The 23,943-nt window shown below is 38.3% G+C and overlaps 1 protein-coding gene across 1 annotated transcript in view; it reads right to left on the bottom strand.

Annotated features, from left to right (window-relative positions):
* Positions 1-6,623: 6,623 nt before the first annotated feature.
* LOC135198821 (ras-related GTP-binding protein D-like) overlaps positions 6,624-23,943 on the bottom strand; it is an 83,354-nt gene continuing 66,034 nt past the window's right edge. The window contains exon 6 of the mRNA XM_064226790.1: positions 6,624-14,557. Within this exon, the coding sequence (XP_064082860.1) occupies positions 14,418-14,557 (140 nt within the window). The 3' untranslated portion in view covers positions 6,624-14,417. The remainder of the gene's footprint in view (positions 14,558-23,943) is intronic.

Raw genomic sequence — 23,943 nt, forward strand, 5'->3', positions numbered from 1 at the left:
CGGAAGGAAGTAAATATTTCCTATCCGCCATCATACCCAAATGTTGATGAGATTCTTATAAGAAAACTCCCAAAGCTCTTGCCTCTTCATAACGAGGGAAGAGCATGAATGAAGGAGAGAGTCCGCATTGAGAGGAACTGCCAAACACAGGAGTCTTCTGAACAATGAAAAAATGGCTTCTCTTAGTATCAGAATCCTTCTGACAAAAGCGACGGCTACCTGTGCGACATCTTGCACCTTTGCCAGGGGAAAGTTGCTCAAGTTAAAAACTCAAAGAGGAGCCTCGCGACTGACCTCTCTCTCATAAGAAGATTTGGAATATTCTGGCGCCTGGCTCCTTGCGCCTAGCTCCTTGTGCCTAGCGCCTAGCGCCTGGATAGTTCCGCGCGCCTGGAATGTTCCGCACGCTAGAAAGGAGACTCGCTCCTGGAATGTTCCGCTTGCGTGGAAGGTCCCGTGCGCCCTGTTAGTTCCGAGCGCCTACTAGACCCCTTTTAGAAAGAGCCTCTTGCCCCGAAACGTTCAATGGAAGGATCGTTCTGATTGCCACTCTACTATAAGGCTCCTTGCTCTAGCCGTCTGTTTTTCTGGCGCAATTTGCGCCAGGCTGGCGCTTCGTCTCTTTGAAGGCGCCTTGCGCCAAGAAAAATTTTTTCTAGAACGCGGCTCGCGCTCAGTTGCTGGAACACGGCTCGCGTTTGGTTGTAGGAACGCGGCTCGTGCTAGTCTGTTTGCTGGAACACGGCTCGCTGCTGGCTGTTGGAACGTGGCTCACGCTAGCTTGCTGGAACGCGGCTTCCTGGCTGGCTCTTGCTCAGTGTTCTCTTAGTTTTCTGAGAACACGCTAGATCATCCAAACTCCAAACGTATACATTCTTCGTCTTTTCGGATGTAAGATGAAGAGACGCACTTTTTTAAAGGATGCCTTTTCAATGGCTATCCTTGGCAGTTTGGGACGCTCTACAGAACCTGCCGAGGGACGCCTGACCGGTGGGGATTCTCTGAAACCTCCTTACGGCTTTCGACATTCCTTCTCCTCTGGGCCTGTGAGCTTGGAAGAGGTCTAGACCTGGGAGCGAGACAGAGCCGATCAGACGCACCCTCCACTGCAATGGGGAACACTAGTAATCACTTCTTACCTTTTAATAGCTCGCATTTTGAGCCACAATCCTTGTCTTCAAATTGCAATTATGAATTTGAAGTTTCTGCGAAGTAAGAAGGTGATGAGGATGCAACACTACTAGTACTGTTAATACTCTAATTGCTCGTTAGTACGAGTATCCAAAAAACTTTTAAAAGAAACGTATCTAGTTACATGCTTTACTGACTCCCTAAAGTAGGAAGTCAGTTTATTTCCTCAATCAATTCTAACACTTATTACACGTATTAATGAATAAATATTAATATTTCCCTTTCTTGCAAACTATGTGAGTGTCTACCGAAAATTTCGGTAGTTACACGTCATATATTCTTCGAAATTTTCGAAGCCAAATTCATTAAAAAGTTAATAAAAGCGTATGCCGAACCAAAGATCCAGTACTTCCCTGCAAAAGACAGCCCAGAAGATCGATGGCGATGAAAAACGAAAATCAAGTCAGGAGGTAGCAACAACATATGTTGACACTACCGCGACTGAGAAAATCTGGTTCTAGAACGGGAATGGTTCCTATTCCTGCCACCCAGCGGCAGGGGGGTAGATCACCTGACCTACCTGCAGCGTGTGCCGCGAAATTCGAATTTCTGTCGGACGTCGGAGACATAAGCTAAGTATATATCTGCCGGGGAAGTTGCATGTACAAAAATATTCTTTTTATTTGTGAAAAGACACCCTGTATAGATATCCTGGGGAAATAAAACATAATATTCATTCAATTTTTACAATTTGTCAAACAAAATAAATTGACTTGTAAATTATTTCACTTATGATAACAAATTTCTTATACATACATGAATGGTGATGAGGAAAATTGCTTGTAACTGCACGTCTATTGTATTTGTATGCAGCATGTTGATTTACATATCGTGATTATTCTACTGCAAAATAAGTCAAGAAATATTAAAACAAATCAAGAAATAGGAAACTGTAACAATAAGTCAAGAAATACATTACAAGTAAATTGTTTGGTGCAGTACATCTATGGTGCCACTTTCATGAGTCCCGAGGGGAATGGGACATTTTGAGAGTTACTCTGATCGCACGTTTTCCTCGACACTATGACTAGAGAACACACAGATTTTTCAGTGGGTGACGCAAGTATATCAATTATTTCAAACTAAATGGGATTAGAACATTTTTCCAACAATTTGTTGCTCACACTACCATACATGTGAAGAACAAAATTGTCAATAAACCAATCTAGAATTTTTTTTGAGTAATAATACTTCAGGATTATGTTTAGACATAAAAAAAGTCCAGAACTGTCAATACCTCAATTTTGATAATTCTGTGAAATTCAAAGATCAAGCACCCCTTGAGTAACAAAATATGACAATTTTTTTATTCATTTGTTTTTCAATAGCTAAAAAACTTGAGGTCTTAACAATAGGATAGATCTTCTGGCAGTGCCACAAGATACATAATGTTAAATCCGAAGGTTTGTTAGCTATGAAAAATGCAAATGAATTAAAAATGTCATATTTAGGAGCTTGCAAGTGCGTAGCCTCCTTTCTTTTGAACCAGTAATGTAACTTGTAGTTTAAAATCCTAAACATCTAAATGGCAAAACCCTATGTATCAGATCTGAATTTCATACACACAGAGAAAAAAAGACTGAAAAAGATTCATAGTTGTAGTGGTTTGGGGAGAATGTATAACATATGAAAAATTTGCTAAGATGATGTTCAGAAACTGGAAAAACTTAAAATCTCCAAGACTGATTTGGTTAGGACAGAGGTTTCAGAAAGGAACTCAATCAGAAAGTGGACAGAATTCATTAGGTTTCTTAACCCTCTACAGTAAAGGGAAACCCTGCTGTACAAATATTAACAACAATGATCACGTGTAATGTTATCTTGCAAGAAATTTAGGGTCTCAAACATTATTCTTTCATAAGGGACTGTTCATGACTGTTTCTGTTTGTAACTTCATAAAAGCAGTCTTGATGACAATGAACTTTAAGCCAAGACTTAGAAAGTGGCAGCAGAATAAGCATAAGCATCTCGTACAAGAGACCATGCATTTGCATTACAGAAAATATATCTTGAAAAATGGTGGTTCAAATAACATATTTTTGGTACATACTATACATAACTATGAAAAGATATTTTTCCTTACACAACACCAAATCATTCAAAACACCTTTAACTTTGGTTCTGTCAAACCTTTATGATGGTTTTGCTAATTACCTAAGTAATGCAAACCTTATCATTACAGTTAGGTTAAGAAAATAAGAGTATTTATCTTAAGCACGGTCTCCCTTTTGGAGATTCCACTAGATTACAAGAGAGCTGAGAAATTATTAATAATTCACTCATTAATTTTTAGACAAAACATGAAACCATACAACATACCAGTGTACAGAAGACCCAACTTTCGATCAAGTAAAATTGCTGTACGTGAGATATTGGCCAAACTGAGCATAATAATTTTGGGAATGCATATTAGCTCCCATTTTTCCAATACACTACACTTGCAAATTAACTTTTCACATAATTTTATGTAATTCCTAGCACTTCACTGGCAAAGATTATTTTAATTTTCTTTTGACATTTCTATAATTTTGTTACTTATAATCAGTTTGTATAGTTTTGAGGGAAACATGGTGCATAAAAATCTTGAGTGCAGTACAGTGATACATAGTACTATTATACCTGTTCTTTCACTGCAACTGGACATAAGGCACAAGGCATGTGACTATTGCCCATATACTAGAAGTAATACAAAGACTAAAGGGCTGTTAATTAGATGAAATAGCTGTTTCAACCTAAAGCAGAGCTGTTAACCTTAAGATTTTTGTTTTTTCTTTAAGTTTCCTGTTAGCAAAGATCACTTCAAGAGTACTGTGAAATTGAAGTACATTGTAAACTCTTTCTGAACTGATTTATGGACCTAAAATATCTTTTGCATAAAAGCTCAACGCTTATTTCCCATTTCACTTAAAAATCTTTGGGCAGAACCATCAAGCTTCACAGCAACTATATTTAACCTCATTCATGAATTTCAGTTGCAAATAATTTTAGTGATCAATGTATAGTAAATAAATGGATTATTCATAGTTACCACCAGTAATGTATGTGGACCATGCCCAAATTACATATTGTTTCATGTGTAATAATAGGGTACAATAAACTTGAAATTACTCTTGATAATGCTTTAAAGCACTTTGTTATATAAACACTATAGTACAAAGCCTATCCATATTCACACAAGTAAATATGACTTTTGATGGCAAATGGTAAAACAAACTGCATGAGGAATTCTTATATTTACTTAAAACGTATCCAGATTAGTTTATCCTTGTGCTATCCGAGTGATAAAAACAGTTTGAGTTTAGTATCATGCCTCCTTCCTTTTTTGCTGGGGGCTTTGAAAGGTCTTGGGAACTGTTATATATCTGTATGCCCAAATGTTAATACACTAAGCACCTCATCATTACTTAGAATAATGTTAATAATTTATAGACTCAAAAAAGTTACTGTAATTTCACTAGAAGCTTTAAATGACTAGTATCCTGTTGGCTTAAGATAATGAAATTAGGTTACAGAATCTTATAATTCATAATTTTATGATTTAGGTTCAACATATTAGATGTGGGTATTTGACTTTTTTTAAACCAAATTTCCAACATTTACATAAAATAAGAGAGTCCATTCACAAGTACCCCAACTTTCTCCATATTTTTCCCTATCATTTTCCTTTGCTACTGTCTTCCTTACACAATCAGGGATAATTACACTTGAATTAACTACTACAGTTTGGTACCAAACATGCCACAGATATTCAGACACACACTTAAATGCTTTCACAAAACCTTGAAATTACCTTAGTAGATAAAAGACCTAAGAATAATTAGTGATTCAAAATTTCATCATTGTACCAGGCAAAAAAGAAACACTAATCTTCCATAAACCAGTCTCTAGCTGTATTAATCTGACGAGTTAAAAACTCTTCTTCAGTAACTTAACTATACAACTGTACTACCAATTTCATGCTCATTTGTCATACAAGCTTTAAATTAATCAGTACACCATGAAAATATAATAACAACTCTAAGAAAGTACATATCCATAACTTTACCAATTTAACAGTCACAAGTTATTTACATGGTAAAATGATCTTATTAAAAAACTGATCTTCACAGATATATAACAAAATGAGGAATGATTATTCCAGATTATGAGATAACTGTTAATTCAGAAGTTTTCCTTCTATTATAACCCCTTGTTTCATTCGAACACTGAGAGTGCAATACTAAATTTGTAGAGTGAATATCTTAATATGGATATCTTCAACCAGGAAATATTTTTCTTATAATACACATATATTAGAATTTTAACAAATTACACATTTGTGCACTGTACAGTATATGACAGTTTTGACTTTTCCATGTGTCAGCCTTCTTGTGAAAAAGCAATTAGACTTTGGGAATGTGCCTGGAAGCTAATTACATTGGCAAATCATACCATAAATTTCAGATGATAGTTAATCTTCAGTGAAGACCACCATGGCCTGCAAGCTCTAGTTAGAAATACAAAAAGAGAGTTGAGATTAGGGAATTCACTTTAAAAATCTACTGTACAATATTGTACACAAGGGTCGCACAAGTCACTGATGGTAAAATTACACTTGCCATCCTATATCATAATCTTCCAAATTCACCTTCACAGTGGCTGAAATAAATTTAGCTCAAGTACAGAAACCAGTTTTACTAAAAAAATTTAATCTATGCAGAAAAGTAAGTATGTAACAAATTTTTTTGACATTTCATATGAACAAACGTTAACATAAGAGGTTGGCTCTGCTCAGTATAGTTTGTGTCTCATATTTAACTTCCAGATGATTTCTGACATGGACAATTACCAAATTTTGTAGTAAGTCATGTGATGGTAAACTGTGGTACGTACTAATATTGCCAAATTGAGAGTTTATGATGTCCGATACTACACACTCACACTTACAAATCACCTCTGGTGAATGTATGGCTGTTTTATTTTTTCATATTCGGTTCCAAAGACTTTGTGCTTGAGTAATAAATTATTCACTGCTTAGCTTTCATATCGGTGGAAAATGTTAATAATCTATTGATCTGCCTTTCCGGTGCTATTGTGCTAAATCTTAGCCTATTTTGAGACCCAAGGGAAAATTTTTGGCTTCAGGGGTATACCGGTAACAACTTATTCAATAAAAAGTTGCTATAGAAATAAGGTCTGAATTACATTCTTAAATTTTTTAACGCAACACTCCACTCTTCCCAATGGATATAAAGTAATGTTGCTTCTTAAGTTGTTCTGACCTTTGCAAAATTATGGTTCAGTTCATTACATGGTAAATCTAAGCAAAACATGAAGGCACTTTCATTAAAAAAAAATCCTTTGACAGTATGGTGCCAGAAATTGATTGCATTAGACATTTATTAAATTCCTCAGGGCTTTGTTTTCATGGACATAAATCACTGTAAGGCACACACTGACTTTGGTTGCACAACAAATTAATTTCCAATTTCCACTAGAAGAGCTGGTAGCTTGATAATTATCTATGCCAGCAGCATTAAGCTCCTCCAGGACTAGACTGAGGGGAACACAGAAAACTTAGAATCAAAGAAACATGTATCACTAGTATACCACCAAGATGTAAACTATCCTCAACAGATTACTCTATCCTTCCTATAGGACAGAAGTACATATTGTTTTAAGTAAATTTCAAGTAGTTCATTTGTCGTTCTTAGTCCACCCAGTTTAATTATACTCTCACTACCAAGGTTTTAACTTAACTCAGAAGAAGCCATCATCATCCTAGTCTTTAAACAGCAGATTGATGGGAACCTAGGTTCCGAATTAAAAAGAGGGATTTTTTGCCCTGTTTGCAAGAGGCAAATCTTCACTGTGCTGTCTGCCAATGTGGAATATCTTTGACAATATAATTCAGTGTTATTTACTTCTAAAGAGCAGTGGCCAAAATTCTTGAGCTCTAAGAAGATGAATGTGAAAGAGGCTGATTAGTAACAGATATCTGCTTCAATTCTTAAGGACATAAAAAAATACATACCTCAAATCTCAAAGTATAGCTGTTGATTTCCAAAGCATTTACCTTCAAAATTTTCTGGAATCTTGGATAACCTTCCATTTAAAGCTCTAAACACAAAAATAAGTAAAAGTGCACCTTGAGGTCCCTCATGAAGATGACTTATTCACTGAGCATAGCACAGCAATTAAGCCTGCTTGTAGAGCCATGTCAGTATTTAGAAAGCAACATATCAACGTTTTAAACATCAGCCCCTATGATCCCACACCTTGTCTTAACATCCTCAAGTTCAGTGACCCAAATGCCAACTACTACAATGCACTGCACTACACTGCTCCTGGAATGTGCTGAACTGTGCTTGCCACTGCATTGTGCTGAACAATAATGCTAATACACTAATATACTGAATCAATTGAGCTAGGAAGAGACTGGCAAGATGATGACAATCAATTGAGCTATGAGGAGAGACTGGCAAGATGATGAAAACTGACAGGGTTGCAAATAATCTCATATGGAAGAAGTCTGATACTGTCCAGAGCCACATGGGCCAATTGCCAATTGGGTACTATGAACAGTACTTGGATTCATCACAAAAAATGTGCCCCTGCACATGGACCCCTAGAACTGAGTCCATGTGATTATGCATTCTTCTGTGTCAGTTTTTGATATTCCATTCCTGTCTTTGAAGAGAGAAATTAAATACATACAGTCTCAGTCCTGAACGGATTATTGTTGTAGTGTTATGTATACCAGATTGATATATTAAATAGCCTAACATAAAAAGTACATACAAGATACATCCCATAACACTGCATCTCTGATTTTCACCAAACACATGAAACTGGCTTATTGTTTATGATTACAGTATGCTGACATAATGCCTGCACAGTCTCTTGTCGTAGACCAGCCCATAAAGAAATTGGTTGGGCAAAAGCCAAGAGTTTGTCTTTGTGGATAACTGGTTTACCCGAGTAGACTCAAAGGATAGATAAACAAAGCCTCATGATGAAGGTCTTCATCCTAGGTCTGTTCTTAATTATCATGAAGTTAACATTAGCTATATCTGGGTTTCAGAGAAGAGGGATCTAAAATGCATTCAGCGCCTTGCCATCATTTCCCAGCTAGCCAAAATAATCTCTTACCAACAGAGATGTTAACATAATCATCAGGAGTACCCTCCTAACATAGCATTAGGAGTAGACTCCAAGAAAACTAATGACCGCTACCATAAAGAAGCCTGTATGCATGTATGAAACAAGGTCAAAGATTAGTCTGCCACACAACATGGAGCATTACTGAATACTGATGTATAATTTGTCTATTATATAAAAGATCATATCCATGGGCTATATCCATTTCCTGCTCAACAAAAGAGACAATTCCAAGTTAGGCAAAGGATTTTCCCAAATTCCCCTTGATTGACAATGTTCAGAGCTAGGAAAGGAGCTTCATAAATTTCATATACATAACCAATTTACCTGTTCAGTGGCCTGAAAGGAAATTCCTAAAAGAAAAAACTAACATGGTTGTTGGCCTGGTTGTGGAATTTACATCTCGGCAATTTTGAGCAGAATGTTATCAGTTTAAACTAACAGAGCATGGATTGAAAGCTTTAGAGAGGATACTGGCTGAGAGATTAAGAGAGATTGTAAATATTGGGAAACAACAGTATGGATTCAAGAGGGGAAGAGAGACGGTGGATGCCACCTTCATAGTAAGACACCTACAGGAAAAGAGGCTAGAAGGAAACCAGGAGCTCTATGGTGCATTTAAAGACCTGGAGAAAGCATACAACAGAATCCCAAGAGAAGCGATGTTTTGGTGCTTGAGGAAGAGAAAGTCCCAGAAGAGTTGGTTAGGCTGGTTGACATGATATATCATAGAATGAACACAAAAGTAATAACAGCAGTTGGGTTAACAGAAAACCTTGAATTTAGAGTTGTATTACACCAGGGGTCAGCATTAAGCCCAATTTTGTTTGTGCTGGTCATGGATATGTTAAGTGAGGAGATCAGGAATGAAGAGCTGTGGGAGTTGTTGTACGCCGATGATCTGGTGATTAATGTCGAAAATGAGGAAGATCTACAGAGACGGATTGGAGCGTAGCAGGAGTCTTTAGAGAGGGGTGGCTTAAAGGTGAACGTGAATAAAACAGATTTTGGTGAGTAGTAGGTAAGATAGCGGAAGAATAGTAATGCAAGAAAGAAGAAACTATTATAAAACAGGTTAGTTTAAATATTTAAGATCTACTTTACGTCAAGAGGGAGGATGTGAGGCTGAATTTGACAGTAGGATAAAAGCTGCATGGGGGAAGTGGAGAGAGGTAGCTGGAGTAGTATGTGATAAGAAAATGCCAATCAAACTAAAAGTCAAGATCTATAGCATAGTGATAAGACCAGTGTCAATCTATGGAAAAACATGGGCTCTAAGAAAAAAAACAGGAAGTAAGCTTGCGAGAACAGAGATGAGAATGTTGAAGTGGATTATAGGAATATCGCTTAAGAGATTGGAAAATGACAAAACAAGAAGAGCAGGCTTAGTAAAGATTACAGAGACAATAAGAGTGTCACAAATGAGTTGGTATGGGCAAGTGTTGAGGATGGATGACAAAGAGGGAGTGAAGAGGGCTGCTTGGAAAGAACCTGTTAGTTTTATACCGACACCTTTTATATAGGTGAGCCAGTCAGAGGCTTCTGACATGTCCAATTTAGCAGTTCTCTGGTATTATAGCAATATTTTACTAGAAATAGTGCTAAAGGAGACATATTTCACTGGGCGACACGGCTTCCTCGCCCAGAAATAGATTTTTCCTACGTCAAAATCCCTTTATTACTTCCCTCCATCGGTCTTTTGCATTGCATAAACCTGCTCCTGCAAGACTTCCCATTAACCAGGTCCCTGAAGAAAGTGTTTTAGTCTTCTGTCAACCCCTCAATTCATTAAGCCTAATACAACTACAAAATATATAATGCAAAAGGTGATCTTGACTACTTTTGCATCAAAAGTTTGCATTAGTGACCTGGGCTTTATTAGGCAAGGACAACATTACATTACTCATAAAGCTAACTGTCATTTATCATTGTTTCCTGGCTCATCACTCCTGACCAAGAATGAGAACCCTTTAAAGAGAAAATCTATTCTGGTAAGGGAACTCAATTTGTTGAGTAAACTTACCCCCGGTTCAAGCACTTAAAGTTTACCTAGAGGTCGTAGCAAACATCCTAGAGGGTCCAATTTTCCTACACCCTAGCACATCCAACCACTCCATCTTCATGGGCTGAGAATAATTGTGGAGCCCCTTATTAAAAAGGCAGACCCCCAAGTTGTATGACATTCGGACGGTAAGTGGATCATTAGTTTTCTTTGGAAATCTTTCTTTCGTAGAAGTCTTCAAATCTACAGGGTGGTCATCAGGAACAGCATCCTTAAAACATTACTGCCCAAGCTTGAACAAATTCAACTACACTGTGTATCAGTAGGTGGTATCATAATAATTGTAAGTTCGTGTTAAGTTTTATGTTCTTTGTTGCCAAACCCTATGGGTCCGGAATAAAATACGTAGGTGGTTTATAACTTGTGGAACCTTGGACAAAAATCTTATCTGGGTTGTTGGGATTGAATTTCAAAAGGTTAGCCATCTTGTCACCAGTCAATTTCTTTGACAAGCTCTTTTGAAGACAAAAAGCAGCTACACTATCAAAAAACAGGTTTTGATGTAGGATAAACCTAATTTAGGTACCGGCTGTGTCTTCAAACCCACCCACTTTCCCTAATGAAAAGGCATGGGATTTGGGTGAATAATTTTCCTGCATAGACATGAAAAGAATGGTCAGTTAGTCTAGCGCAGTGTGTTGTTGCCACGATAGTGGACAATGGGGTGGTGCGCAGTTGCCATGTCTGCACGGTAAGGCAAGGAAGAACGTAGGCAGTCGCTTTTGAAAAGAGAAGAGCCCTCTTGTCTTGAGTCCTATACTCTATCAGCGTCAACGTGCACTATACTGGCCAAGACCAACTATACGAGAATTCTTAGAAAAATTGGTTGGTCTATCTTATGAAGCCCCCCTAGACCATGAGAATAACAACTTCGAGGACTCGCAGTGGCTACCAAAAATAGGTTTTTCCTAGCTCAAAACCTGTTTTACTATATTTCCCAGACTGGAAGGGCTTCCAAAGAAGACTCTTTAGTCCAAAATTACCGTAGTGCCTCAGGTTACGAAATTAATCTGTTCCGAAGTGGCCTTCGTAACCTGATTTTTTCGTATCTAGAACTACGTAAATTGCCTAATTTGTTCCAAGCCCTACAAAAACACCATATTAAATTTTATAATAAAGCTAAATTGATCAATAAACAATGAAATACAACAATTTGGACCATTCAATACCTAACCTAACCGTGACTGTACCTGTAAATAAAGTGTATTAGTGTACAGGGTACAAGAAATACTGTATGTACATTTATGTATGTATGTAGTAAAATGTGGAACCTTACCTTTAGAGTGAGGCGATGTCCGAAAGTGGCGACAGAGGAGGAGGACAAATGGCAGAAAACATGAACACTTAACTTTATGAAACAAATTAAAAAATGGCATAAAACATTAACACTAAACTTTACGAAACACATTAACAAATGGCAGAAAACATTAACACTTCTGATTATCTCCATCTTCGTCTCCATAGAAAGCATCCTCTTCTTTACATGAACTTCAGCAACATTCTTGGGACTCATGGCTAATAACGTAAGTAATTAAGTTCACTCACGACACGATAAAGTAACTTACAGTACAATGAAAGCAAAATCCCTAACACAAATTCACGTTAACAAACAAAATAATATGTGAATGAACGAATTCCAGGTGTTTACGATAACGCTGCCGCAAAAAATGGTCAAGGAACGCCTTTACATAGAGGCATGATGGGCAGATGCTGACCAATAGGAGAGCAGGATCTTACGGTGGTGACTAGCATCAGGAACCAATGGGAGAGCAGGAGGATGGTGGTGAGTCTACTGAGTTGGCGCTGCATGAGTTTTAAAACTGTTCTCAGCGGCCCGGGCGAATCTCGGACTTTACAGTGCACACACCCTTTCACAACCTGAATTATTTTCATACACAGAAGCAAAAAACTGTTTGTCTTTGCCTTCGTAACCTGAATTTTTTGTATGTAGGGACTTTCGTATGTAGGATATGACTGTACTGTCAAAACTGATTCCAAGGCTTATGGTATAGTCCCCATGAAACTCCTAAACATGCATACCCTTTTATTAGGACTGATTTTGTAGTATAATCTGTAAAACTATCAGGGAATTACATACAGGTAAAAATGCAATTCCAATTCCCGAGTTGATTCTTCATGTTAATTTGTAAGAAACCCAGCTCCATCTTTATTTACATTTTAAAAATCAAATCATGGGTAGTGCTTGATGACACAATAATTTATTATGTTCCCTCTCCTACATAAACACTTTATGAGAGAAATGTTGGGCCAAATTCTACGAGCAAGGATGACAGCCTGCAGTAAGTGGGCATCAACCACCAAACTTTGATGGCATCAGAGCTGGATGATGGTTTAAGACCAATGAAATTTTTTAATACAGCACATGATGGTAATATGATTTGCTTCCAGGACTTTAATTCACATTTAATGCTTTTATGCTTTCCAATGTTTATGTTCTGTCCCCAAAAAAGATTTTTGTGGGTCTTAAAAGTCTCATCACTTTTTATGGAGAAAGAAGATAAAATAGTATCAAAACAAAAAGAAGTAAAAAAATTATATGCAACTAGCAAGCAAGGTACAATATTATTTGGTAATTAGAGGACTTGTCTCCATATTGTAACAGCCTTAGTATACTTCAAAAAATATTTTTTTATTCTGATCTGAAATGTGTAGGAGATTTTACTGATAAACATATAAAAGCAGCCTATCAGGAAAAAAGACCTAGACTTCAAATTCTTTGTAATAGTAATTTGAATCCAAAGGCTACCTTGTCACTTTAATTTTGACAAATTTGAATTTGAAGACCCCCCCTTTTTTTATCAGACCATTTGTGAACTCACTTTTAAGTTTCTAAGCATTCAAAACGTACTAAGTTGGATATTGTTTTGTACACACAATAAATTAAAATCCAATTCTCCATAACTGGAATATCCCGTTTTGTGAAGACTGCTAAAGTAATTATCACCTACTATGATAATTACTTCATAGCAATTATTATAACATTTATTTACAGTGTATACTTCAACAAAATCTCAATCCTCTTACAAAATCTTTTTCTTCATTAAATACAAGTTTGAAAATACTTTTTCATCAATGGAAGCACTTCTCGACTTACAGTGGCTGATCTGTTCCAGCACTGCACTGTAATTTGAATTTTGGCAGTATAACTTGATGTTGCATCAAGTTGCAGCACAATAAGCACAGTTAACTCGGTGCCTATTCTTGACATTCACACCGTCAATGGCGCTGAAAAAGCGCTGCAAGATCGAATCTACATAAGTCGGTGGCACCGTAAGTCGAGAAAGCACTACTTTGAAATTCAATAGTTATAAGGGTCGCATTAATATTTTTGGAGCCCAGTATTACTTTAAATGCCAAATTAAGGGCGGGTAGCTCAATATACATAATCATATAACTATGTCAATCACAGTAACTAAAAATGCTGAAAAAATATCTTAAAATTTTATTTCTACAAACTACTGAAAAAATCATATATATATATATATATAAACTGTATATGTATTATATAGTTAGTCAAACTCACAATACTAGTTTACAAAGAAATTTGCTTCACAGGTTGTACATGAATGATACTTGTATATCTATAACTTAGTAACTTTACTGAAAGGAAATACTATTCAAACTGTATAAATAATGATCCTTAGGCACAGCAGTTTGTAGATGTTAAACAACATGAAAAACATGAAGAAGTAATTAAATTTTGGTTGAATAAGAAGCTAAATTGCTCAAAGAATATTTAAAAATAATTACTTACCATGATAAGAAAAAACACATATAATAAATGCTGTTGAATTACACATACATACTCGGATTATACATCTACAACAGATTAAAAAGGAGAAACTGAGCCTCAATAATAATTTCATGTACACTCTTCAAAACCTTTGGCATGTCTAGATAACCAAAAGGTTAAAGAAGCAAGTCTTGAGCACAGCCTAAGTAAATATAGTACGTATGAGCGAAGATGACCAGCGATGAACAATAACTAACAATAAAATTTATACTAGGATGTAGGACCATTTACATGATTTGTTTGAAGGTGGGGAGAAGAACTGCAGTTCATTTGCTGTAACTGATTTGTTCTGACATCAAACACTTCTTGGATTGCATTTCGGAAGCATAGGAAGTTGTAGTCTATGAGACCTGAAAGGTTTAGTCCAAAGGAAAAGCAGATTATGAACGTATCACAACAAATTTTACTTGTCATAAGCCTAACTAGTTGTTATCTTTCCACTAGAGCAGTTCATAAATGACATTTTATTCCATGCTATAATATGAAATATGCATAAAATACAAATTATTTTTCATATCAATTCAGGTATCAGCAAGTTCAAAATTTCTAGTGACCAAAAAGAAATAATGCAGCAAAGAAGTTACATGCTGCAAGTACAATATCAAACAAATATGACATTTTCATAATAAAATAAGTTTTGTATATACATACCAAGTAATTACATAGCTAAAAGTTTCTACCTACGGCAATCTAAAAATTCAAACTTTGCAGTAGCACTAATTGGTAGGTAACCAGCACAGCCCATTTTCCAGGTACTACTGGGAGGAACAATTAGGCAGAGAGCTTCAATTCATTTGCACCAATTATGTCAAGCTAGGGGAGGAGGGAGGGCTCAGATCATGTTATTACTTGGTAAGTATATAAAAAACTTTATTATAAAAAATGTAATTTTTTTATAAGAAACTTACCAAGAAGTTACATAGCTGATTCCACATTGAGGAAAGGTGGATCTATGGACATACGTATACTCCATTCCAAAACATTAAATTACATAACGATTTTGAATTAAAACAGTTGCTAGCATTTAGACAATGCTTGTTGTTTCCTTACCTGGCAAGGGAGCAAACAGCACAAAAGTACTGCTTCTGGTCGATTGCTCCTATCTAGCAGGGGAGCAACCGCAAAAAAGTACTGACTCTGGTCGACTGCTCCTCTTGACCTGTAGAGGGTGCGGCTGCATAGCCCAGAGTCTCCCCTACATGAGTGGGAACTTTGCAGTGAGGGAAGTACACCCATGGCTAGCAAAGGAAAATAAAATGTCCTTGCCCAGGGCAGAGACCAGACAAAAATTCACGCTATTACTACTCTGTAAAAAAACACTGTCACCCAACTGCTAAGAACTGGTGGGTACTCCAGGTACCATGTACCTCCAGGCTTCCCATAAAAACTCAACACTTATTACAAGGCGAGGAATAATACAGGGATAGAAGACCTCTTATGCTTCTTCTCCCAACACCATGCCAGCCATGGATAAAGGTCCCAAAGCATGGCAATTTTCATATCTGTAGTCTCCATGTCCTTGAGATAGTGAGCTGGGAACACTGATTTGCATCTCTAGAAGGTTGACTGGAGGATATTCGACAAGGACATATTAGGCCTAAAGATGAGAGAGGTAGCAACTGCCCAGACCTCATGAGTTACTTTAAAAGTCGGTAAGACTTTGTCTCCAATCTGGGAGGGGGATTCAGAAATCAGGGTCCACCTCAGAAAATAGGAAAGTGTGTTCTTGGAGAGAGGGCATGAAGGGTTCTTTACCGAGCACCATAGGTTGCCTTCTTAACTGTGAAGGAACAGGGCCAAGGCTTAGAGGGATCCTCGTTTCTGGCCAGGAACCCAAGAGAGAGAGAACAAATTACATTTCCTTAAGAGAAACTCACTCTCTTATTGATCACTTGTAGCTCACTAACATGTTTGGCCGTGGCCAAGGCTACAGGAAAAAGGTTTTCTTGGTAACGTTTCTTGAAGAGGCAGTCTGGAACAGTTCGTAGGAGGGACATGTGAGCCATTTCAAAACAACGTCCTAATTCCAGAGGACAGAGTTAGATTTCTTGAGATCGACAGTCAAATGACTTGAGATCATTTAGATCCTGATTGGAGGACAAATCTAGACCTCTGTGCTTAAAGCAAGAGCTGTATCCCTTAATAATGGATGTGGTTTTAATATGAATCTAGTTGTTTGATGTAATCATACATTGTAGGGATTTCATGTTTATTTGTTAGTAAAAGATACCCTTACTTGTTTTATTTATGCCAATTATTACAATAATTTTTTTTAAAGAAAATATTTATATTTTTATTTTGAGTTCCATTCAAGTATACATCACAGATTAGTCATCCCTGGCCTGTAGCAATCAATGAGGGTCTTTATTCTGTAGGTAGTATGGCCCTAGCCTCCTTCAGGGTATGGAGAATTTGATGAACTGATATTAAATTATCTAAAGCATATCTTTGTTTCAGTTTTTGTTTCCTCTGTTTGTGGAAGTCACTTTGGAGTTGGTCTCATATATTTAGCATGGATCATTGGTCTAGAGTCCGGGGTACCCTATGGAAATGTCTGGTAGGGCAGAAATTTTAAAGTTTAAGATCTTTCACATTTCAGTTGATCTAGATCAGCGAGTCTGACCCAAATGAGTTTTCTGCATTCTCTGAAAGAAAACTTGTTAAGGTTTTCAATTTCTGTTAAATATCAATGACCATACAGCTAAGTCAGCCATAGTGTGTCTGGTGTGTCTGGCGGGGGTATTTCACAGATAAAAATGTCTGGTAGTGCCAATTTCTTATGTATGGAGGTCTGCTAAACAGTTTGAAATTAGTGTCAGTTCTAGATCAGCTATAGGGTGTGGTTCTTTACGCGTGTCTGGTAGGGGCACCCCACCAATGAAAATGTCTGGCAATGCTAATTCATGATCCCTGTGCAACTGCTTAACATTTTGAAGTTGGTATAAATTCTCTCACTTTTCGGCTGATCTAGGTTAGCTGCTGGGTGTGGTCTTTTGGGCACGTCTGGCAAGGGTACCCCACCAATGAAAATGTCTGGAAATGCCAATTCATAGTGCCTGTGGATCTGCTTAACATTGTGGAGTTGGTTTCAATTCTTTCTCTCTTCGGCTGATCTAGGTTACCTAGAGAGTGTGGTCTTTTGGGCGTGTCTGGCGGGGGTACCCCACCAATGAAAATATCTGGCAATGCCAATTCAAGATACCTGGGACTATGCAGGACATTTTCCAATTAGTTTTATTTCTTTTGCACTTGAGCTCTGGAAGGGGGTACCCGTCGCCAAAAATGTCTGGCATTGGCAATTCTTGATAGTTTGAATCATAAGGAACATTTTGGTGCAGGTTTTGAAAGTTTTGATTCTGAGCTGACCTAGGCCATTTTTCCAGGTAATTCTTATAGGTCCTACAGCCACACCCACTGCCAGACACCCGGCAGACTTTCATTTCATTGACCCATGATATGCATCCAGTAATGTAACATAAAAAAAAATTCTTTCGCTTTTCAGCTACCCTGACCCCTGCTGGCTCCCAGACTAATACAGTAAGTCCTCGGGTTACGCCGGTCTCGACTTACGATGTTTCGTGGTTACGAACGCGCCCCCATAAAAATATAAAAAATAATATTTTGCGTCGTTCCGTCTTACGCGGTTTAGCGTCGTAAGCAACGTAAACAAACGCGAACTAGTTCCGGGCGCACGGCGGAAGAATACGCTTTGTGGGGGAGAGGACGGCGTCGCTTCGCTACGCTCATTCCTCGCCCATACGCCATTTTGGTTGTTTACACTGCCTCTCTCTCCCTCGTGTTGTATCGTTTTTGTAACTTTTTGCTCTTTGTTATGGCTCCCAAGCGCAAGGCGGACTCTTCTGATGGTAGTGCATCGAAGAAAAGAAAGGCCATCACCATGGAAATTAAAGTGGACATTATAAAGCGATCTGAGAAGGGAGAAACGCCAACAAACATTGGCCGCTCGCTTGGCCTTAGCCGTTCGACCGTTGCTACCATTATCAAAGATAAAGAGCGCATCGTTGAACATGTGAAAGGATCTGCTCCTATGAAAGCGACAGTGATAACTAAGCAGCGTAGTGGTCTAATAATTGAAATGGAAAGGTTATTGGTGCTTTGGTTGGAAGACCAAAATCAACGGCGTATCCCAGTCAGCCTTATGGTGATTCAGGAGAAGGCGAAAAGATTGTTTGAAGCGTTGAAAAAAGAAAAGGGGGAGGGAAGTGAAAGTGAAGAGTTTGTGGCTAGTAGGGGTTGGTTTATGCGATTTAAGGCTCGGGCCAATTACCATAACCTTAAATTGCAAGGTGAAGCTGCTAGTGGGGATGAGAAAGCAGCGAGTGAATTTCCTAAAGCGTTGTCTGAGATAATTAAGGAGGGGGGTTATTCTGCTCAGCAAGTGTTTAACGTAGACGAGACAGGTTTGTTTTGGAAACGTATGCCTAACCGCACTTACATCGCCAAGGAGGAGAAGTCAGCACCCGGTCATAAAGCCAGCAAGGAGAGGCTAACTTACTTCTTGGGGGTAATGCTGCTGGCGACTTCAAACTGAAGCCCTTGTTGGTGTATCAGGCTGAAAATCCAAGGGCACTCAAGGGCATTTGGAAGGGTCAACTACCAGTAATTTGGAAGTCCAACAAGAAGGCATGGGTGACACTTGCAGTGTTTGAGGACTGGTTCGTAAACCATTTTGTTCCAAGTGTGGAGCGGTATTGCGCCTCCAAGGGTATCCCCTTTAAGGTGTTGCTAGTGCTGGACAATGCCCCTGGACACCCTGCCCAGCTGGGAGACTTCAACCCTAATGTCAAGGTGGTTTACCTTCCACCTAATACCACGGCCCTTTTACAGCCTATGGACCAAGGAGTGATTGCTTCGTTCAAGGCCTACTACCTACGAAGGACAATTGCTATGGCTTTACAGGCAACTGAAACCAAGAAGGACTTGACTCTGAAGGACTTTTGGAAATCCTACAACATCCTTGATGCTGTAAAGAACATTGCTAATTCCTGGGAGGAGGTTAAGCAAACAAACATGAATGGTGTCTGGAAGAAAATTTGTCCTCAATTTGTGAATGATTTCCATGGGTTTGAGGACACAGTTCAGCTAGTTGTCAAGAACGTTGTTGCCCTGAGTAAGGAAATCAATTTGGAGATGGAGGTTGATGATGTTACAGAGCTGCTGGAGTCTCATGGCGAGGAGTTATCTGCTGAGGACCTGATACAACTGGAGAAGCAGATGATAGAGGAAGAAGAAGAAGCACCCACCCCAGAGCCTAAGGCTTTCACAAGGCAGGACTTGATAAGAGGTTTTGCAGAGTTGCAGCAAGCGTTGTCAACTTTTGAGGCTCAGGATCCCAACTTGGACAGGTTCACTAGGGTTTCCAGAGGCGTCATGGATTTGATGCAGTGTTACAAGGAGATCTTGGATGAAAAGAGGTCGCTCTCTGTTCAGACTAACCTGGAGCAGTATTTTAAGAAGGTAGAGAGGCCTGCAGGAGATCCTGTACCCTCTACCTCAGCTGCCTCTGCTAATCCAGACTCGCCTGCCCCACAATCTCCAGCACCTTCTGAATGTTCTGCTAACCCAGACTCACCTGCCCCAGTATCTCCAGCACCTTCTGTAGGTTCTGCCTCACCTAAAGACTCACCTGCCCCAACATCTCCAGTAGTATGTTCTGCCTCACCTCAAGAATCACCTGCCTCAGCATCTCCAGTAGTATGTTCTGCCTCACCTCAAGAATCAGCATCTCCAGCAACTTCTGGAGGTTCTTTTTCTCTTCACTAACCTCCCCCAGTCTCTCCAGCACCGCAGCTTCCTCTCCAGTGTGCAAGCCAATCAAATTAATAAAGGTAAGGAATTGTTCTCTCGTTGTTATTGATAGGTATTTACATTAAATCATGTGGTATTTTTTAATGTTCCGACTTACGCTGAAAATCGTGTTACGACGCATCTTAAGAACGGATCAACGTCGTAACTCGAGGACCCCCTGTAGTGCCTTTGAATTCTCGTCACCAGCAGTCACTGTGCTTCTATATTCTCTCTCTCTCTCTCTCTCTCTCTCTCTCTCTCTCTCTCTCTCTCTCTCTCTCTCTCTCTTCTTCTCTCTCTCTCTCTCTCTGACAGTATACGTACATATTCCTTTAATAAAAAACTACAGCAAAATATCAGTTAAACAATATTTCACTTACAAAATCCATTCAGTATACTGTGCTTAGACTTGGATGTGAAAACCACAATTCTCTCTCTTATATTTTAATTAAAAAAATACAGTAATTACTGAATACACAGCATTGCTCTATGAAAAAAGCAAATTATTGATTATTTTAAGAGATAATGCCCAAAGAATAATCCGCAAATAGTGAAAGTTCCCCGTGGAAATGTGAATACTGTGTTCCAAAAAATCTTCAACAAACTGGACCATGGAAATGTGAAACGTGCATGAACGGGGGTACTGTATTATTATTATGTATCATTATTAATAATATTTGAACATGGGTACTTATTACTAGGTAAATCATTTATTTATTAAACAAACGTGGTAAATACTCCACATTTCCCATCCTTTATGGAGTGAGGGGATAAGGGACCCTGGCTTCTGTGGGAATGCAATACTACTCCCACAGGTGTCCCGGGTCCTGATGGATCGTCCTACAACCCTTTCTCTCATATTCCTAATTCCTTCCTCTTCTACTATCTTTCACTTTTTTCTCTAATCACTTATCCAACCTCTCATACCTTCTCATTTTTGTGGATTGCTTTTGGCATGAATCTCACAGGCTCTGACAGTGCTTTTGATTTGATGGAGGGTGGGGTTGGACAGCATTCCTCCTTACCCGTGAAGCTGGAGTACCTGACATGTTCGAGTGAGGGGAAACTTTTATGTTTAACTCCACACCCAGTGCTGGGTCCGATCTCGACGGACTGATGACCCCCAAGCCACTGGTGGGGGGGGAGGGGGTGTATATCTAGGTTGGACCCCTAGAGTGCCCTATTAAGGGAGTCGCATCCTCAAAATATATGTTCCATTTATATTCCTCCAAATGCTCATTTAAATGAGGAAGATATGAAATATTTTATTCAACAATTACCACAACCTTTCCTCATACTCAGACACTAATAGTAGACACCCATTGTGGGGTGATGTAGTAATGAATGACAAAAGTAACACCAGCAGCATTACTTATAGAAAGTGAAGATATAGGACTACTAAACGCAGATGAACCAACTCATCTCCATATTCAAACTGGAACTTTATCTAGTATTGACATGTCTATAGCCAGTTCTAATTCCCTAGTAGATTTCAACTAGAGAATGCTAGATGACTGGTACACTAGTGACCATGCCTCTGTTGTCATCAGTACTGGTTTTGATCCTCCTCCATAAAGATCACCAAGGTGGATCTTAGAAAAAGCTGATTGGCAAAAATTCAAGGATTTCCAGATGGTGGATGATGCTATTGACCTGCTGAATGGAACCTTCCACATGGCTGGTGTTAATTCTATCCCTAAATCTACAGGTATTTTTTGAAGGCAACCAGTTCCTTGGTGGTTTGAGGAATTGCAAGTTTTACAGAGAATAACTAGAAGATCTCTTATTAGGTGCCACATACACCATACAGAAGAAAATTTAATATTTATAAAAAATGCAGAGCACAGTTCCTTCAAGCAGTAAAGGATGCTAAACGAGAGTCATGGTCTGCATGTGTCGTCAATTAACGACAGAACTCCACCTTCATTTGTTTGGAGAAAGATTAGTAAAACTGCAGGAAAGTTTAATCCAAGTCAACCTCCAGAATCAAAAGTAAATGGACAAATTATCACTAATGAGCTGGAAGTAGCTAATCAATTAGAGGAGTACTTTGCTAACATCTCAAGCAAATCTGAAGCCAATCCAGGATACCAATATCGATACAGAGAACAAATGCTAACAGATTTCACAGTTAGTAGAATGGAGTCTTACAACCAACCATTTACAGAAAGGGAGTTTAACTCTGCATTGACATCTTGTAATGATACAGCTCCCAGCCCTGATGAAATCCCTTATGCAATGGTAAAACATGCATCAATTAATACTAAAAAAATTTATTATTAGTACTATTATGAATAGAATTTTGCATGATAACAGTTATCCAGCAGTGTGGGAACTGTATAATTTTATCATTTTTAAAACCTATCAAGGATAAGTTTTTAGTGGGCAGTTACAGACTAATTGCATTGACCTTTTGTCTATGTAAGATCATGGAGAAGATGGTCGATGCAAGATTGATGTGGTATCTTAGAAAGAAAGGTCTTTTATCACTAACCCAATGTGGTTTCAGGAAGATGCATTCCACAAGTGATGTATCAATTTGTTTGGAATCATCCATTTGTGGGGCATTTGCAGCAAAACAGCATCATATATCAGTTTTTTTTTTTATTTAGAAAGGCATGTGACACTACATGCCGATGTGGTATTCTTAAAGCTATTTATAATGCAGGATTGAGAGGAGAATTACTTTTGTTTATTCAGGCTTTTTTGGGTCGTCATTTTTTCTGTTAGGATTGGTAATACACTTTCTAAGAGAAAGTGTCAGGAAGAGGGAGTACCACATGGAAGCATGTCGAGTTAGACTTTGTTTGTGCTAGCAATAAATACTGTCTCATCTGTTGTTCTGCCAGATATTCTTCATAATCTTTTTGTTGATGACCTCTCTACATCTGTGACTAGAGAGCAAGAATGATGATGATTGAAAGGAAGTTACAACTTGCAACTGACAAAATTATTGAGTGTGCTGGGATGAATGGCATCAAGTTCTCTACTAGTAAAACTGTCGTTATGCATTTCTGCCGAATTAGAGGCATACACCCAGATCCTGATTTGTACATCAAAGGTCAGCCCTTGTGTACAAGACACGATTTTTAGGATTAATATTTGATCAAAGATTGACATGGTCCGTCCATTTGAAACATCTTAAAAATACTTGTTGTAATGCTATGAACATCTTGAAGGTATTAACACACACATACTGGGGTGCAGATCGAAAAACTCTCTTGGGGATATAATAAAGGATTGATTTTTTCTAAGCTCTCCTATGGATGGCTGTGAAATTTATGCATCTGCCACAAAAGCCAGTTGAAGGCTTTAGATTCAGTACACCATGCAGGTATAAGACTGGCTACAGGGGCTTTTAAAACTTTGCCGTTTCCAAGTTCCTTAGTTGATGCTGGAGAGCTACCATTGGATCTATATCGCCAGTCTTCTATGCTTAAGACATTGGTATAGGCAGCAAAGACTTCCAGGTTCTTTGACTTTTAAAGCTGTAAGTAATAAAATGAATTTTAGATTTTAGGAAACACACCCTAAATCTTCCTAACCTTATGAGCTTAGGGTTAAACAGATTCTATTGAATTTAGATATACTCAGGGACAAAGTACTTCCATTTAAGGTGCCTCTTAACTCCTCCTTGGAATTTGCCAGAGGTAAATTTCTGTAAATATTTCTTCTGGTCTAAGAAAGATATGACAGATTGAAGCCCACTATTTTTATGGAACATGTTGTAAAACATGGTGACTGCAATTTCATCTTTACTGATGGCTCCAAATCTAACACTGGCATTGGGTTTGCAGTTTTTAATAAATACTTTAATTGTAAAGGTGTTCTTCCTCTCACTGCTTCAATTTTCACAGCAGACTTATATGGTATACTGGTAGCTGTAGAGGAAATAGTTCTTTTGGATGAAGGAAATTTTTTAATTTTC

Source organism: Macrobrachium nipponense, chromosome 22, assembly GCF_015104395.2.
Source record: "Macrobrachium nipponense isolate FS-2020 chromosome 22, ASM1510439v2, whole genome shotgun sequence".
NCBI lineage: Eukaryota > Metazoa > Arthropoda > Malacostraca > Decapoda > Palaemonidae > Macrobrachium > Macrobrachium nipponense.